The sequence below is a fragment of the Bos javanicus genome, chromosome 23 (assembly GCF_032452875.1).
Source record: "Bos javanicus breed banteng chromosome 23, ARS-OSU_banteng_1.0, whole genome shotgun sequence".
Lineage (NCBI taxonomy): Eukaryota > Metazoa > Chordata > Mammalia > Artiodactyla > Bovidae > Bos > Bos javanicus.
Window position 1 is genome coordinate 44,152,164 of NC_083890.1, and position 18,484 is coordinate 44,170,647.

The 18,484-nt window shown below is 42.7% G+C and overlaps 1 protein-coding gene across 7 annotated transcripts in view; it reads right to left on the reverse strand.

Annotated features, from left to right (window-relative positions):
• Positions 1-17,935, reverse strand: part of PHACTR1 (phosphatase and actin regulator 1) — a 525,946-nt gene extending 508,011 nt beyond the window's left edge. Inside the window, exons 1-3 of one of the 7 annotated variants that reach the window (XM_061398847.1) lie at positions 17,885-17,935; positions 17,622-17,672; positions 9,520-9,674 (exon numbers count right to left, since the gene is read on the reverse strand). In XM_061398847.1, coding sequence (XP_061254831.1) covers positions 9,520-9,622 — 103 coding nt within the window. In that variant the 5' untranslated portion in view covers positions 9,623-9,674; positions 17,622-17,672; positions 17,885-17,935. Of the gene's footprint in view, positions 1-9,519; positions 9,675-10,583; positions 10,892-11,420; positions 11,866-17,621; positions 17,673-17,884 lie in introns of those variants that run through there. The other 6 variants (XM_061398845.1, XM_061398849.1, XM_061398846.1 and 3 more) reach the window with 6 other exon arrangements.
• Between the last annotated feature and the right edge of the window lie 549 nt (positions 17,936-18,484).

Genomic DNA, 18,484 nt, shown 5'->3' on the forward strand with positions numbered 1-18,484 from the left:
TTTTGTTCTAAGCCATGCCATGCTCAGTGATGTCAGTAACGTTTGACTCTTGCGACCCCATGGACTGTAGCCCACCAGGCTCCTCTGTCCATGGAATCTTTCAGGCAAGAACACTGGCGTGGGTTGCCATGCCCTCCTCCAGGGGATCTTCCCGACTCAGGGATCAAACATTCACCTCCTCTATCTCTGGCACTGCAGGCAGATTCTTTATTGCTGAGACACCTGGGAAGCCCTTAATTCTAAGCAATAGTCCACAAATATGAAGTCTGTTACATATTTCTATATTCAATTAGTTTTCAATTTACATCTTTTCTAAAACACAATAAAATGAATTTTAAAAAGTGCAAGTGTTACCTGAAAAGCATATTGGACCACAGTTTGGGAAACACTTTGTTTCATTTAAACCCTCAAAAGAACCCTTTGCGTTGAGAACTTATTATCTTTTGCATTCAAAAGGGAAAAGTGAGGCAAAAAGAGTAAATAACTTGCCTAATATTATAAGCTGAAAAGTGAAAATCACAGTCTGAACTCAGATCTGTGTTATTCCACAACCCAAGCCCTAAAATATTATGACATTCTTCTCCAGCTTGGGAAAGATTTCAGTCATACCTCCACAATTTTGCATATGCCATGACTGTAATTTTGTAAAAATATGAATGTGCTTGAAATTGAAAGTAAAATAAAAAATTAAAATAGATGTGTGGGGTTGATTTTCCTTTCCATTTCCCCCCAAACACCTTAATATTTTACCCTTGCTTTGCTTTTGGGTTTCCCAGGTGGTGCTGGTGGCAAAGAACCCCCCTGCTGGTTCAGGAGATGCAAGAGACGTGGGTCTGATCTTCCTGTGGGAAGATCCCCTGGAGGAGGAAGTGGTAACCCATTCTAGGATTCTTGCCTGGAGAATCCCATGAACAGAGGAGCCTGACAGGCTACAGTCCACAGGGTCACAAAGAGTTGGACACGACTGAGCGTCTGAGTACGTTTTGCTTTTATGATTGAAAAAAGGTACAGAGATCTCTAAGACAATCTCTCTGATCAGTCCTAACATTTCAGAGGTCCGATTTAATACCAATATTCATCCAGCAGTAGTAGTTGCTCAGTCGTGTCGGACTATTTGTGACCCCATGGACTCTAGCCCACCAGGCTCCTCAATCCCTGTATAATTGTGTGGGTCTGATTGTTTATTAAAATTTTCTCAAAAATATTAAAAATGGTATTTATTGTCCATGAGCTGATTTTGATGCTTTAGGCTCTCTGTCCTTGCTTCTGCTGGCTCAGAGAGGGTGGTACTGAAAGTTTTTAGGAACAGATTTGTTTGAGTAATGAGGAGTGAGAATTTTTTCCAAGCACCTGTGAATTGTTTATGCTAATTGGGTCATAGCTGATGCTGCCTGTGTGTGGGCTGCGTCTTTAGTCCACTCTCTGTATGCTGTATGTGAAAGCAGGCGTTATTAATCGAGCAGTTATTTTATTGTATTTTCGTATGACTTTCTTCCTCTCTGTGTCTCATCCTCTCATCTTCTCTCTTGCCTCTTGTCCTTATGCCCTACTTACGAGCCCTGAATCGCAGTATGTGACAAAGCAGGTGCTTGCTGGGGGCAAAGGCACAGAAAGCAATGGAAAGCCACGTGCACGTAAACGGACGGCACCGAGAAGCTACTGTGTGCAGAGAAATGTCCTGTTCAAGGGCACACCCAGAAACGGGAGCTTGGGCTTCACGGTCATCTATATATGCACAGAATCGGCAGGCTGGCTATCTCCACAATATCTTCCTTCTCGATCTGCGTTCACCCTCTCCTTCATAATGTTCCCTGCATTAAACACAGGTTTGGAGAGCCTGAATGCGAGCAATTACAGGTCTAAAATGGAGTGTGTGGGAGGTTAAGAGGGAAGGCTTGGTAGTTAGCTTGTCACCCATGAGTGAAGCACAGCAGGCTGCTTCCTGGCTAGAGCTACAGAGAGAAAAAAACAACCAGAAAAATGCCCCAAACTGAGTATTTGTTGAGGGCAATGACTTCAGCATCATAAAAACAAGGCTGGAAACTACATAAGAAAACTGTCGCCTGAAGCACCTCTCAGAGACAAGGGTCTGAAAAGTAGTCTGATGACACGTTAACTACTTGGTTAAGGACATCCCCACAAAGACAGAAAAGATGCAGCCCGTTTTGCTGTGCTGGCCCTAGCAGAGCTCTGAGGGGCAGATGGGTGAATGGAAACGGTTAGGTCCAGCTGGCAGCTGTGCCCTCAGCGAGGACACAGCTGCTTTAGAATCACTGTTTTTGCCTCAGTCCTTAAAGAGCGAATTATGAGCTACGTGTAAGAAAGTTTCAGGGGACGGACGTGGAGAAGGAATATAACCTGCTCAGGTGTCTGGCTCCAATGTAGGGCTTAGGTGGGTATCCACGGCCACCTTCCAGGAGTGTGAACGGCAGCCAGCTTGAGGATTAAGCATTCCCAAGTATAAGGACTTGCCTAGGTAGTAAAGGTCTGAAGAAGGAAGGAGAAAGGAATCTCAACTAAAGGACAGCCCAGAGCTAGTTTCTGGAACGTGTTCAGAGCAGCTTTTGACTTGATCTCAAGTAAGTTCATCAGAGTAAATGTTGAGGGGTTCAAGCCTTCCTTTTATTTTTAGGCAAAATAAAAACTCAGCCTTCGCAGACTATTGTATATTAAAAAGTCCTTCTAAGAAGGATACTATTCAGGAACCCCTGGAAATCGATTTTAAAAGGTTAATTCTTTTCAATAGTGCACCAACTCCCTCCTGCTGTATTTTCTTTTTGCTTTTGCCTTTTTCCCCCCTGCTTTATAGAAGGTACATCAGAGTTGATGACTTTCTTCCATTTCCTGCTTCTCTATGTATTTGAAAATTAATTTTGCCTGTCCCTCCCCTCAGCCTTAAGCAGAGTCTCTATTTCCAACTAAAGATTTTAATTATTTAAAGGTCTTAGGGAGTTTTTATTTTCTCTATCATGAATTGTCAAAAGTCCTTTTCTTGAATCCCAAGTTTCTCTTTGTAACGCAGATTTAAGCATTTTCATTCCTTTAGTTCCACCGAGACCTTTAGTAAATCTTAATACTTCCACTGTATATCAAGGATGGTACTAGGCATCCAGAATATGGTATTTAAGATCACCACCATCTATGTAGGTAACAGGCACCTAATAACAAAACAAGAGTTTCAGTAACTAATCAATAATAACAATGTACCAAGCACTTCATAAGCACACCTCCTTCATTCTCAGAAACCCCTATGAATGTGGATCTAGTATTATATGCATTTTGATTAGGACCCTGAGGCTTAGAGAAGTATAGCCATCTACATGAACTCATGCATCTAGTAAGTGGTGGAAGCAGAATAATATAATATGCTAGTGGCTAGAATATAAGCTAATCAGAATATTATGGGAGAAAGTCCTGGAAAAGTCAGGCAAGACATCACAGAGGAGGCGATGTTGGAGCTGGGTCATAAACACCAGGAAAGAAAATAGCAGGCACTGGGGAATTCCCTGGCTGTCCAGGGGTTAGGACTCTTATGCTTTCTCTGCCAAGGGTGCATGTTCAATCCCTGGTCAGGGAACTAAGATCCCACACAAAAAAAAGAGAAAGAGAAAGAAAGAAAGAAAATAGCATGAACACTTTCTATGTAGATGACTGTTGTTAACAATTTGCAAACAACTGAGTGCAATCAAATGTCTTTTGTCTCTTGGGGCCACGTGAAGAAGTCCCAGGGGCTTAGACTTTAGGTTTACAGTACATTAAACTCAAAGCTAAAGACTGAAAAAGACTTCCCTCATAGCTCAGTTGGTAAAGAATCCACCTGCAATGCAGGAGACGTGGGTTTAATCCCTGGGTCGGAAGATCCCCTGAAGAAGGGAATGGCAACCCACTCCAGTATCCTTGCCTGGAGAATCCCATGGACAGAGGAGCCTGGCGGGCTACAGTCCATGGGGTCGCTCAGAGTTGGACACGACCGAGCGACTAAACCACCAAAGACTGAAAAACCAGCTGTTCTGGCAGATTTCACAGGGTGGAGAAAAGAGGAGCTGGAAGCTAGTTGGGGTGGGGGACAGGGCGGGAAATGGTGGAGAGAGGGGGTTTTAGATTAGTTTCTGACTTAGCTGCTCACCGGGGCATTCATCAGTTGTCAAAACTGGCGTTTTCCTTTGTCGAACAAGACAATGTAGACGACAGAAAAGATGCATTAGGATGAAGTAACGACTACAGCACCTGGTTCCAGTGCCAGGAGTGATTTAAAATGATAAAAGAGGGGGCAATTGTGAGCAGGAGTCATAAATTTGATCGTCTAGTAACATTAGACAAATGGCTGCCTTTTTATGTATTTTCCCTTTTGAATGTCATTTAAACACCCAAAGATATTGATGGTCTTGGAGGAAAGAACCTGAACACAGTAGAGAGGGCATGATTGGTGTGGTAAGAAGAGACCTACTGCTCCATCCAGGAGGTCTTTGGTCTCCTCCACCTTCTCAGGATGAGCTCTGTGATCTGGGCATGTGGCTGAACCACTCTGAGCTTCCCCATCTTCAGAGGTGTGACTTGGTCACAAACGTTATGTTTATTGCCTGTGGGGTTGTTGGAGTCAGATATCCTTGAATTCAGCTTCTGACTACGCTATGATTTAAATGTATGAAAGTCAAAGTGTTAGTTGCTTAGTCGGGTCCGACTCTTTTCGACACCATGGACTGTAGCCCCCCAGGCTCCTCTGTCCTTGGCATTCTCCAGGCAAGAATACTGGAGTGGGTAGCCATTCCCTTCTCCAGGGAATTTAAATGACAGTCTTTTCTAATCTGTGAAATGAGCATTATAACTCCTCTTTTGCTAAATTTCTTTGAGGATTCACAGATACAATGAATACGCAGAGTGCAGCACTGATGCGTAGTCCAGTCTTTAAAAAAAAAAAAAAGCCCACTTGCACCTTTCCAATGGTTTGGATTTCTTTAAAGGGAAAGACATAGATAAAGATACTCAGGCAAGAATAGCTGCATGATTGTGCTGAAACCTCCTTTCCTGTAAAATGGGAGGTCAGAAGTTCACAGCCCCGGTTGCACATTTGAATCACCCGGCATAATTTGATAGATTCCCAAGTGTGGGACTCACACCAAGGATTCTGACTTAATTGGTTTTGTCCCAGGACTCCAGCCTTGAGGCCACAGAAGCTTACCAGGTGTTTCTAATGTGCTCCAGGTTCAATCATTGCCTCTCACACTTTTAGCATAAATTGCCTCGCTATCTTGTTAACTTTAGATTCCGATTCTCTAGGTCTAGGATGTCTGAAATTCTGGCATTCTTAACAAGTTCCCTGATGACACAGAGGCTGCTAGTCTGGAGCTGAGCTGAGTGATTAATGCTTCATAACGCTAGTTCTCAACCTTCAGGGTTCACCAGAATAACCCAGCGGCTTGTGTAAAATGTGGCACTGGGACCTGGGTCGGGCCCTTACCAATTCTGGATTACTTGGTTTAGGGCAAGGGTAGAGAAAAATCACTGAACTATAGTGTTCATTTCAACCTAAAATCCTGTGATGCCAATTTTGTGATTTTATGATTTCCCTCCCAGCTTAGGTAAAAAAAAAAGTATGACTCTGAAGCTGAGTGTGTGGGAGATCATTGTCAGAAGCATGAAAGACGGGTGATTGCAAGTTACGTGATGTCAGGATGTGACTGGTCTTGATATCACGTGCATCTTCAGCCTCCACAATTTTCCCTTTGTGTTAATGGGGACTTTTGCAGGACTCCCTGTGTGAGCCGTATTTACTGTTGAAGAAGCATCACAGGTGAACCGGGAGGGCATCCTTCACTGGCGGGAGATGAACAGGATGACTCTGGACTTTTTTTCTGCTCCTTGTTAACACATCATGGTTTCTACAGCAGAATCCCTCAGGAGAAGCGAGCTCATCTTCCCTACCCAGAGATCAAACCAAGGGAATAATGGAGATGGGGGGAAATAACAAGCCTGCTTTATTCAGCAGAGCAGAGGACTGGCTTTTAAAAAACTCTCTGGGAATTTCAGCAGAATCTGTCCCAGAACAGATCTTAGATCATTTTTCTCTTTTTCTTATCTTTCTGGATTCCTCTTGCTTTTAGTAGCTCAAAATATCCTCTACCCAGGGACAGGCTTTTTGCCACTTTCCAAGAGAAAGTGAAAAACAACCTTGATGGGGTCACAAACATTGCAATTCTCGTTGTTGCTTTGGATAACCATTCTTCATGTAATGAATATAGAAGGGCTGTTTCCCCAAAAGTTTATGAATTTGTACCGCAACTGATGCAAGGAAAGTAATGTGTGGAAAATGAAATTATTTTCTTGGTTTCCCCTTTAAAATATGCAAGGAAAGTAATGTGTGGAAAATGAAATTATTTTCTTGGTTTCCCCTTTAAAATACTTACACCTGTCCTTGATCAGTCTATTGACAAGTCTGCATTGCCTCAAGAATGCACAACCCAGTAAAAGGCAATAATCATACATCAGTTTAGCCAACCAAATCCTAAGTCGTCCACATTCCAGGTACTTAATACAGTATTTCCATGTGGGCCTTCTTTATAGAAGAGGGTATCCAGTGGGGGCTGCTCGACCTCACTAACATCCCCCTGAGGCTGGGCTGGGCTGGGCTGGCCGTGGAGAAAGCTGCTGTGTGCTGCATTGTAGCAGCAGCGAAAGGCCCTGATTGCTCCACATGCCTTTCTCAAGAGCCAGCCACCGTCCTGCCCTCCTTTCCCTGGCCCTGCGGGCCTTGCCATTGGCTTTCGACATCCACTCTACCACCTGTGCATTTGGTTCAGAAAGGGAAGGTGTAAGCCCCGGTCCTCAGCCCTCTGCACACTCACTGGAGTCCCTTCTTCGGGCTGAGGGCCTTGTGGTCCAGGGAGGTGGTGTCTGTGCTGAGCAGAAGGAAGCTGCTGTGAGGGAGCTGGAAAAATGCAGTGACAAGTCACAGTGGCAGCAAGTCACTCCCCAGCCAGGAGACCCTGGGGGTGATTAGTCCTAGGCGATGGGGCTCTGGGGAAGCTGTTGGGAGAGGGGTTCTCAGTTTTAAAGTGAAAGGAAGGATAGAAGTTTCTCTTGGTACTCCCTGTTTTTCAGTTTTGCCCCAAAATTTACTTAAAATTGACTTTTTGTGTGTGTGTTAAAAAAAATAGGAGGTTCAGTCTTATCAGGTAGCACTTTTGTTTGTAAGGCAGTGGCTTCCTTTCAAATCTCAGAGAAGGGACAGCCTTTTGCAAAGATGTTTATTTTATTGCTTTGCTCATGTATGGTGTTTCCCATGTGGCAGTTGAAAGCATTTTCAAATCTTACCTCATTAGTGCTCTTAACAACTCATGACTTGGGCCTATGCATGACTGAAGGGCTGAACAACAACACTGTTCCCATTTTTCAGGGGAGGACATTGAAAGTCAAAGAGGTTAGTTTTCCCAGGTTGACTGTGGCAGACCCAGGGTTTGAACCTCGGCAGTCAGGGTCTGGTTGTAACCACTGTGTCATCCTCCCTCTAATGGTGAGGAAAGTGGCCCCATTCTGGGGTGGAAGGAGAGAAATCAGACAGGATGGACTGGTTCTTAAATGTTGGTCCTCAGAATAGTGGGATATCTGGGTAATCATCATTGGACCTCTTAAAATGCAAACTCCTAGGTCTTATACTCGGATTTCTGATTCAAGAAGTCAGGGGGTTTATGAAAAACCCACCTGGATGTTGTTTAGGGAGCCCCCACTCTTACTACAGATCCACAACTCCTTCATTGGAATATCATTCTGATTATCCCCAAATGAACGTCCTATCAGGCAGCCGAGGCAGCTTACGCTACCACCTCCCATGCACTTTCCAGCCTTTCCAGCTCTGGTGTCTAAACCACAGTCACCGATGGTGACAGTTCTGACCACTCCACCCCCGGCTCCATCTGCCGACAACCACCAGGCTGCCTTGAGTCCTCTGAGCCTCCCACACCCTGACTGCTTTCCTTCCGTCAATGCCTGGAGCCCACGGCTCTTAAAGGCTTAAACCGTGGCTCCTGCAAGGCAAAATGGGCATCTTTAGTATCTGTGATTTGCTCCCTTTCTCTGCTCTGTTAACAGAAGTGCAGCTCAGGTGCATGACCCCCAAGCACCAGCATTATTCTCCTGTTCAAATGGAGTGGACAGATGCAGCAGTGTTTCAACACAGAACCAGAGATGGGATGGAGCCCTGCCTCAGCTCCCCCGTTTCTTCTGGCCTCCGTCTGCATCTGCTCCTAGCAGCTTCTTCCAGACCCAGAAGGCGCTAGAGGATCTGGCCAGCATCTCAGGCTTCTGCTAACTCAGTAACATTCTCATGTCTCTTTCAGTGGCTGAGAGGAGCGATGCTGACTACACGTACCCACAGGGATGAGAAGAATTAGCTGTTGCTGATGTGCATACTGACCCAAGCCCATCAACCAGATAATTACCAGTCTCTGTTGCCTTTAAGACTGGATCCTATCCAGGAAAATGGAAGCAGAGAAGGAGGAGGCTTGCAAGCCACTGAAGTTGCTGTGAGAATTTGGCGTGAGAGCCAGGCAAAACCAAATCAGAAGAGACAACTGGGAAACCCAAGGCAGAAGTCAGCAGGGCCCTGTGTGAAGTGCCCATTAGCACGTAGCAGTGAAAGATGCCAGCTTTGTCAAAACAGCATCTATCCTTTTTAGTTCTCCCTCGTGACTTCCAAGAATTCAACTACTTCTCTATTTAAGGATATGGACATTGCCTTTCTCTCTGTGTTACTTGTACCATTTGGGATATGCCTATGCTCAGGTTTCCTGATTACCTTAAATAGTCCACGGAAAAGGGAAAATAGGCTTTAAAAAACTCTCCTGCCTGTCGGGAGAGCCCATGTAATCCCCCAGCCTCATTCTGTACTTCAGTGTGCACGCACAAGTTTCTAAGTGCACCCTGGAACAGAAGAACAAGCAAAGTGGAGCCTAATTGACCATCTTAAAATCTATAATTTAAATGTATACATCAGCCACACTTCACAACAGGCAAGTTCCTTTGTGTTCCCCAAGGACACTGCTGATTGCTTGAGTCTGTGATTGAATTCATCTAAAATAGATCAGGATGCTGTTTGTAGGAGTTCAAAGCCTCTCTCAGGAGCCTCTCACCCAGCTGGATTTCAGACAGAGAGGTCAGGGTGCCCTGGGTCTTCCAGTTCAGAGGCTGAAAACTCCACCTTTTCCTGGGGCTAAAAGCATCCCTGAAGTCTTTCAATCTTACACTTTGGTTGCAACGAGGTGGGGGCATCATTTTCTAACATATCTTTCCAAGGGGCATTTGTACAAAAGCTGGGTAGGTTGCTTTTGAACCAAATCAAGAAGTTTAGGTTAATTCATTTTGCTGTATGCCTGCCTCCATGCCAGAAACAGCTCGGTAGGGGTTACCAACTGAGAAATCCCAGTTGTTGAATTCCTGCAGCAGAGCTTACACTGCTACAGGCCACAGGGCATTGTTAATATAAAACCAACATGCAAATGAGAGGAGTTTCCTGTCTTTAATTACCTTGAGCTCCTTGGCTGTAGAAGAATCTCTGAGCCGACTCAACATCCAAGAGTCTAGGAGCAGACTCCACATCCAGAAAATAATCCATTTTGGGATAATCCATGCTTGATGTTCCAGAAACAAGAGTTTTAAGGCAAAATAGTCACTTGTATTGCCTATGGGAGAGAAAAAAAAATCCACAATACTTTAGACTGTCAAATATGATTTGGAGATAAGAAATATCCCATTAAACATGCCATTATTTGACTGACATTTCCAGTTTTAAATCCATCTGTCAACAGAGCTTTCCTACTGTATAAGAAAATGAAGCATTTCACCAACATTTATTAAAAGTAATATATTCTACTCAGAAAATACAGGTGATCCAGGCTAAAGAGAGATAACATACCAGTTTTTCTTTGCTGTGTATTAACTGGAAAATAAGCTTTTAAATTTTCATGCTGTTTTCAAAAGGTCTGATAAATGACATCATTAAGTATCAGCTGTTCTGAACATTGATCCTTAATTGATCCAGGGACTTACAATCCCCCTTGAGCAGTGAGCACTAACCTGGGAATCAGAGCCTCCACTTACAGATGCCTTGCATTTATGACACATGCTAACATGTTTGCTGTAAAAATGCCTTGCGTTCCTTCCTTGTAGTGATTTCCTCCAGCACGTTTTATAAAGTGCTAAAGACCATCACCTGCTTGCCTCTGACACAGGCTGCTTATGAAAAAGAAATCTGGTTTGCCAAGCACCAGCAATTATTTCCGAATTGCAATGATCCCCATAATATTATCATGCCTGTCAGGAAGCTAATATATTTCATTAAAAAAAAAAAAAAAGCCTGTTAGGTTCTTTCTAACATATGTAGTCTTTCTCAGATACTTGCACAAACGTAGTATCTATTTCTGCAGGATGTTTTTGGAAAGAAGTAACAAGACCAAGTCATTAAAATCAAACTCAGAAGGATAATCTAATTCGTTTTTCTTTCTAACAGTGCATATTTTAAGAAGCCAAATCTGCTAGAAGGAAACTTTTAAAAATATCCAAAAGCTACCCCAACAGCAAATCATACTTACTGCAAAAAAAGAGGAAAAAAAAAAATCAAGGGTTAACTGCCGGCAGTAAGAGCAATTTCAGTCAGAGTGTCTTTGATCTCACTAAATATTCCCGGTGAAAGTAAACAATTTTGATTGTTTGATTAGATCGGCAATGAATAACATATACCCAACTGCTGGACTTCTTTATCAGATAAAATGGCCAGAGCATGTTACCTTAGCAACGGAAGGTGACGCCAGCCCCAGCCTCTTTGTATCCTCCACTGCGAAGGAAGAAAATGACCAGCTTCCCGTGTAAAACTTTGGCAGAAAACCATCACCATCAAAATCTACATGTCACCATCACACGGGTCCAATACCCCATCTCTCCCTCCCCATCTCCACCCCCATCGCCACCCCCGGCCACCGCCACTCATCCTCAGGCAGAGAACTGTCATAGTCATTTTAAAAAATGGTTTTGGTTTAATTATTTTTAGAGCTTCAAGCTCCAGTTTTATTTGCAATTACAACAGGAATACACGGTTAAACAGTTAATATGGTAGAAAAGTTGTCGGGGTACCAGTCCTTACCCTAATGCTGGCTGAGGGTGGTGGGGACAGGCCATCTTAGCTGGCATCTGTTAAACATTCCCCTGTTATAATTAATACATGGATCAGTCACCAGCATCTAGGCTGAAAATAACTCTCTTCCTTCTTCGAATCAGTCACTGCAAGAGGCTTGAAAAGCTGTCTGAAATTTCCTAGGTTTTGCAAGCTGCATTGTAATGTAAATCTTTTGGGAGATTTCCCCCCTCCAAAAGGTAAATGAAACCCCGAAAGATAAATGAAAGGAAGAGTCTTGAAGTTAGCAGATACTCACCAGCACTTGTTGGCCCCTTTGGACAGGACACGGCTGAGCATAAAACGAAGCTATGCAACGCTGCTGAGCCCAGAAGCCCAAATGAACAGCTTCTAATTTTCCCTTCAATCTCAATTCAAGAGCACCGAGCAGAGGCAAGTGACGGATCTGCCCGTTTTATATTGTGATGAAATGCAACCCCTAAGACGAGATCTGAGGGGAGCTGCTCTTTAGAACACATTAGACTGCTAATTTAAGAAAACTGAAAGGTTTTGTTTTACTGTCTTTTATGTGTTCTCTCTGCTACCCCCTCAGTTTAATTTGCATTTAAAATTGCGCTCGCTCACGTCTCCTCAGTTCTCCAAGGTGTGGAGTACTTTCTAATCAGGACAGGCTGCTTGGGTAGGGTTTGGTGCAACGTCACTTTTATTCTGAGCTCCAGAACAAGGTGGGTAATTATAATTGCGGGCTGTTTTCTGGGGTAAAGTAAAGAGTGGATGCTTGATTTCACCCCCCTCCCTCTTTCCTGGCCTTTCTTCCTCTTCCACTTCTGATTGTTTGGTCAGATTTCCCACTGGCATAATGTCAGTTTGCCTAAATGCAATCTTTTCTGTCTGAATGTAACAAAATAAACATAACAGCAAAAAGAAACTTTGTTTTGATACCTGAGCTTATTCTGGTGATGCAGCCTCCCTACCAAACCTCAGTAAGGATTTTTAGGCACAACACTTTGCGATCTGCTCATCAAAGCCATAATGGTAGTCAAATACAAGATCTCTAGTGGGTTTTCCATGACCCTCTTGTACCCTTTGTTGACAAGCAGAATTAGCAATAAGTGTGATGTGGTATGTACATATTGGATTGAGAAAAGAGAAGCTGCATTTAAGAAGTTACTTCAGGTTTAATAAAATGGGTATTCCCACAAATTTAAAACAAATCAAACAAGAAAAGAAGCCTTTGGAGGATGACCACCAGATTCCCTTCTCCCATACCCACAGCTCCATGGGCTACTCCTAAGACAAACCTGAACATCTCCTTCGATATGTCTTATGGGTTTTCCCACCCAATGAGAGCAAGTCAGACACCAACCTGGTGCTGCAGAGTTAAGTCTGATTGATGAGAGAGGAAGCTGAAGCTACCAATCATACACCCTTACAGAGAAAGCAGACTTCGGACTCAGAATTCTCAGAGCTTTGCCCAGACCCAAAGACTGATTTCCCTAAGGTTATATTTCTGTTCAGCCCCCAGTGGAGGCATGCTGAACACTTGACATTTACGAGAGGAGAAAGCTGTCTTCTGGCTCCTTAGCTCCCAGTGAGATGTGGGCGACAGGTTCTGAACTCTATTGTGAGTCTACAGAAACTGTGATGACTCAGCGGTGAGAGAGAGTGTGTGTGTGTGCGCGCACACAATCCACTGCTGGTGAGCACAAATGAATACATGATTGATAAGGAGATGATAAACTGGAAACTTGAAAAACAGAGTTGAACCCTGGGGGTTGGAGGATGGGTTTGGAATCAGTCGTTTCTAGAGAGTGGACCAAGAAAGGGAATTTGAAGTCTTACAAAATGGACATATAGTGTGAAAGGACCATGCTTTAAGAAAACTCTGAAAATTTTGACTTAAATGTATTTGGGAAGGGATGATTGATTATTCACTTGCAAAAGGGACTTCATTTTACCAGGTTGACTAGAGAACGACTGAGTTCTCTAACATGCCATGACCAAGTTCTGAAATAGGTTTTCAATAAATGATTTTACTCTCTGGGGAGCATAGCTGCAGATCACGTGTAAGAATAGCTGTGCAAGGCATTATTTTTAAAGGTGGGGAAGTACTGTAATGTTCAAAAGTCAATGTCAAAATCCGATCAGCTCAGGTCTGTTTTATAACTTTCATCTGCTCAAAAGCAGCACTTACAATGGCCCATTGTTCTGAGACATAATAGAACCAGACAGAGAAGAAGGCAAGGTTAGAGCAAGTATTCAGAATAACTCTTATGTAGCACTGAATGATTCAACCCAAAACATCCTTGAGATGTCAACTCTAGAAGTTAACTCAGACAATACTAACAGATCTTGGTGAGCTAGAGATAAAAAATTATATATATAAAAAAAAGCTAGAGTTGGGACTACCCTGGTGGTCCAGTGGTTAAGAAAATATGCTTCTAATGCTAGGAGCAGGGGTCGATCCTTCTTTGGGGAACTAAGATCCCACATACTGCTTGGTGTGGCCAAAAATATTAAAAAATAAAAAGCCAGAGTTACATCTTTTACACTGATGGCATTGCAATATGAAATTTTAGCACTGTAAGGCTGAAATAAATAATATAGTGTTATTTAAAATACTGATTTGGCAGAGATGTTTATACTTCTCTATTGAGTAGGTGGTAAGAATAGGGGTGGACGTGTTCTATACACAAAAGAAGGGTTTGATTAAAAAGGGAGGCGTATTTCAAGATGGAATCTGATCCGTAAGGGTACCAGCTGGTATCAATTTACCTCTGAGGTGTACTTATTTATACGATTGGATAGCATAAGACACAAACAATCTAGGAGAGAAGTTCACATGATCTGCAGTTAGACAGTTTGTTCCTTTCATATCATCCAAATAATGAGCATCAGTGTCAGCCTGGGTTTACTCTGTTTGCTAAGAAATAAAGAAGTTTGTGTTATTGACAATTTTATGATTTTTCATTCTTGTTTAATTGCTTTACCATATTCCAGTTCAGTTCAGTTCAGTCGCTCAGTCATGTCCGACTCTTTGCTACCCCATGAATCGCAGCACGCCAGGCCTCCCTGTCCATCACCAACTCCCGGAGTTCACTCAGACTCACGTCCATCAAGTCAGTGATGCCATCCAGCCATGTCATCCTCTGTCGTCCCCTTCTCCTCCTGCCCCCAATCCCTCCCAGCATCAGAGTCTTTTCCAATGAGTCAACTCTTCGCATGAGGTGGCCAAAGTATTGGAGTTTCAGCTTTAGCATCATTCCTTCCAAAGAAATCCCAGGGCTGATCTCCTTCAGAATGGGCTGGTTGGATCTCCTTGCAGTCCAAAGGACTCTCAAGAGTCTTCTCCAACACCACAGTTCAAAAGCATCAATTCTTTGGCGCTCAGCCTTCTTCACAGTCCAACTCTCACATCCATACATGACCACAGGAAAAACCATAGTCCTCCAGAGATCTCCAGAAAACTCTTTTTATGTTGGACTGCACGAAATTCTGCCTACTACCTGCATGAAATCTCGGGAAAGTTTCTCTTTTCCCAACAGACCCAACTAACTTTAAAAATACTAGAAGCTCTCAAAGTGTGGGGATATTTTGGATCCCTTGGGGGTGCTAGTCTGAAGATCTTCGGTTAAGTACTAGCTCACTAAACAAAGGAAGCCTGTTCAGTCGCTTCAATCCTGGCTGACTTCTGCAATCTATGGACTATTGTCCACCAGGCTCCTCTGTCCATGGGATTCTTCAGGCAAGAATCCTGGAGTGGGTTGCCTACAGGAAGGAGACATAGGAGACTGGGGGTCCAATTTCTGGGTCAGGAAGATCCCCTGGAGGAGGAAATGGCAGCACACTCCAGGATTCTTGCCTGGAGAATCCCATGGACAGAGGAGCCTGGCGGGCTACAGTCCATGAGGTCACAAAAGAGTCGGACACAAGTAAAGTGACTCAAGTACTTCAGTACTGAAGTACTCGTCACTAAATAAATATATGTAAGAAATAATATATTCACTTATCTTGCAGATAGTTGACCTGAGAATAATATATTCAATAGCAGTGTTTTCTCTTTGCTTGGCAAGTCACTCTCATCTCCTCATCCAACACTCAAAAGAAATCTTTCCTTCTTTCCTCAATAAAGCTTGTCATTAGATGGTAGGAGTACTGCAAACACTTTATCTGGGGCTTTATTTTTATTCAGATCTCTCTGGGGAAGGAAGCACTTTCAGCCATCATCAAGTACTTTTATTGATACTTTAGTATAAATTAATTTCAAATCTTTTCTTGTGAAAAGGTTTTGATGATAGTTGGAAAGCTAAAGAAAACTGGGAGGGTTGGAAAAGCAGACTGAGGTGGGATCAAGTCTTACAGGGAGGAGGAGCCTAATTTTATTTCATGTAGTCATGTAGTCATGTATTGAGGGCTTACTTATATATAAGATGCCAGGTATTCGGCTGGAAAAAAGGAACATTAAATCTGTAAACACTTCAATTTGGACCAGGGCTTGAAACTGCCTTAAAGGACCAGAGGCAGACTCTAAAATCTTATTTCAAGAACATCAGGTGAAAGGAGTTTCCCCTTTGGGCCATCCTTGGCTAGCAGGAAAATTCTTCAAAACAAAATCCTACAAGCTTCTGCTTCTGAAACTGCATTCAAGAGAGAGACCCTAGGAGAAAGCCCACACTGGCCAACATGGTGAAGGCTGGAGCCAAGAGGAGTGAAGGAGCCTTTGGTTCTACTAGCTGCCCGCTTCTGAAAATGTCCTTTCCCCTCTTTTAACACTTTATACAAGGGTCAGTTCACAGAGTGAAGAACAAGAGTTCAAAATGTCATCCTTCCCTCTGCCAACTGGATTCTAGTAAGCTGACCTTGCTTATAATGTGGAAATTTCTTGGTTTGGCAGAAAGAATACTCATAAATTATGTCTCTATCTCAGTGTTTATCTAATTGACCTGGAAATAGGAAAATGAAGAAATGCTGAGTTGGGGGGTGAGGGGTTCTCAAGCAATGCTCTGCTGAGTATAATTCTCAAAATCCCTAAATATGAAGACGGGAAAATGGCCAACGAGAAATGTGCTGACGGTGGCAGCTCCTTTTTAAAAAAGCTCAAGTGTGATGATGTATAATAATGATATCTGACTTCATTCCCTCTGGTGAGAAAATCACATTGCCCTCAGTTCTTTATGTGTGTGTTATTTGTGCAGTTTGTTTCAGCTTTCCTGGAGGGAGCTGAAAAAATTAATCACAATTTCAACTGCATTTTCCTAGTCCTCCTAAAAATCCAGATTGCTGCTGTTGTTTAGTCACTAAGTCATGTCTGACTCTTTCTGACCCCATGGACTGCAACCCACCAGGTTTACTGTCCATGGAATTTTCCAGGCAAGAATATTGGAGTGGGTTGCCATTTGCTTCTCCAGGGGATCCTCCTCACCAAGGGATTGAACCTGTGTCTTACCAAGTGCCTATTATAAACTGAAGTAAATTTTACTTATTGACATGAAGTATCTCCTTAATAAATTATCCAACGAAACAGTAAGCTGGAAAGTCATTGGGTATAGTAGGGTGCCATCAATACAAAACTGTATTTATATATGTAATAAGACTGCCCAGAAAGACAGAGCTTCAAAGTCCTGGTAGCAGTATCTCTAAATGCTTTCCTCTTTAGATATGTTTAAACTCTTTGAATTTTCTATAGGCGTCACATGGCATTATCTTAGAAGAAATAACAAACAAAAACAAAATGAATGAAGACAGGTCCATCCACCTTCTTCCCCTGCGTATATAGCAACCTGAAAAATATCCCAAAAATGTTCAAGAAAGAAAGAATGATTTCTGAGGGCCATAGTCTTATAGACCTTACACAGAAGATATGACCCCTGAACTTCCAGAACACATTTAGGAAAATAGATTGGCTATAGCAGTGGGAACCCTCAGGCAGTGAATTGTATCAAAAGAGTATAAGTTATTTTTAGGCCTTTGTGAGATCATCTTTACAACCCCACATTACTGTGCACAGTGAAGTCTGACAATAGAAACATTAGAGAGATAAGCATAGAGGTAGATATAGAGATTAGAAAGAGACAGAGATGGAGACAAGGATAGGGCTAGAGATACAGAAGAAAACGACCAAAATCAGTTCAGGCTTAGTGGTGACTTTGAGCTACCTTTGTCCTGTTCCCAAATGTGAAGGTCAAAAAACCAGTTTTAGTCAGAGGAAATTTGGTAACAGTTTCATTCCTTTCAGGTCTTGAATACACTCATAAATTCTACAGCCAGGTCTACGTGCTTAAATATTAATACTAAAGGTTTTCCTTATGCATGGGGCATGTGATGTATATCTTTGTATAAAAATATTATTCATGATACAGTCTCTGGGCTAATTTCAGAGTTAAATTTCTTTAGTCTCTGTATCACCTGAAGTCACTGAGGAGCATCATGGTTTCGGAATCAAGTTTCCAAGTCAGCATTCACTGCTGCTCCTAGTGAACAGAGGACAATAGAAACTCACCTGCTCCGTGATGCTCTTAAAAGAGGTGTGATGGTGGGTAGGGGCTTGCTTCTGAAACAGAGAGAATCTTATTGGTATTCACTGAGTTATAATTTCTCACAGGCATTAATAATATATGGGGAAATGTCATATTCAGCCTCACAACACTCATTGCTGCATAATAAACACCAAAGAAATGTTATACAGGAGATGATGCAGTGAAAGAGCAGTGAAAGGATTGGCTTGGAAATCCAGGTTTTGCTGCTTCCAAGCAGCAAGCTCACCTCTTTAGTCCTCAGGTTCCAGCTCTGTAGAACCTGGAATAAAAATAAGAATCAAAGGAGAAAATCTATGTAGACAACACAGTACCTAACACACAAGAAGTATTTAGGTTAGGTATTATTTTTAAATGTGTTTAACAGCTTACAAATGCAAGGAGTTGTGGGAGTAAGGTACTCTACCCTGACTGCATCTGTTGCACATATCAGTTGAAATATTACCTCTGTCGTTTTGATTGCAAGTAAGCTCCTGATCCTATGAGATCCCGTGGTATTTTGTCTAGATTTCCAACTTGCATTACAGTTAATTGTGTATATGTGATGATTATTTTTTTATCAATAAATAAATTTCTTTAAAAGAATATGTTAACTGAGATTTCTTTGGAAGGAATGATGCTAAAGCTGAAACTCCAGTACTTTGGCCACCTGATGTGAAGAGCTGACTCATTGGAAAAGACCCTGATGCTGGGAAAGGCTGAAGGCAGGAGGAGACGGGGACGACAGAGCATGAGATGACTGGATGGCATCACCAACTTGATGGACGTGAGTTTGGGTGAACTCTGGGAGTTGGTGATGGACAGGGAGGCCTGGCGTGCTGCGATTTAT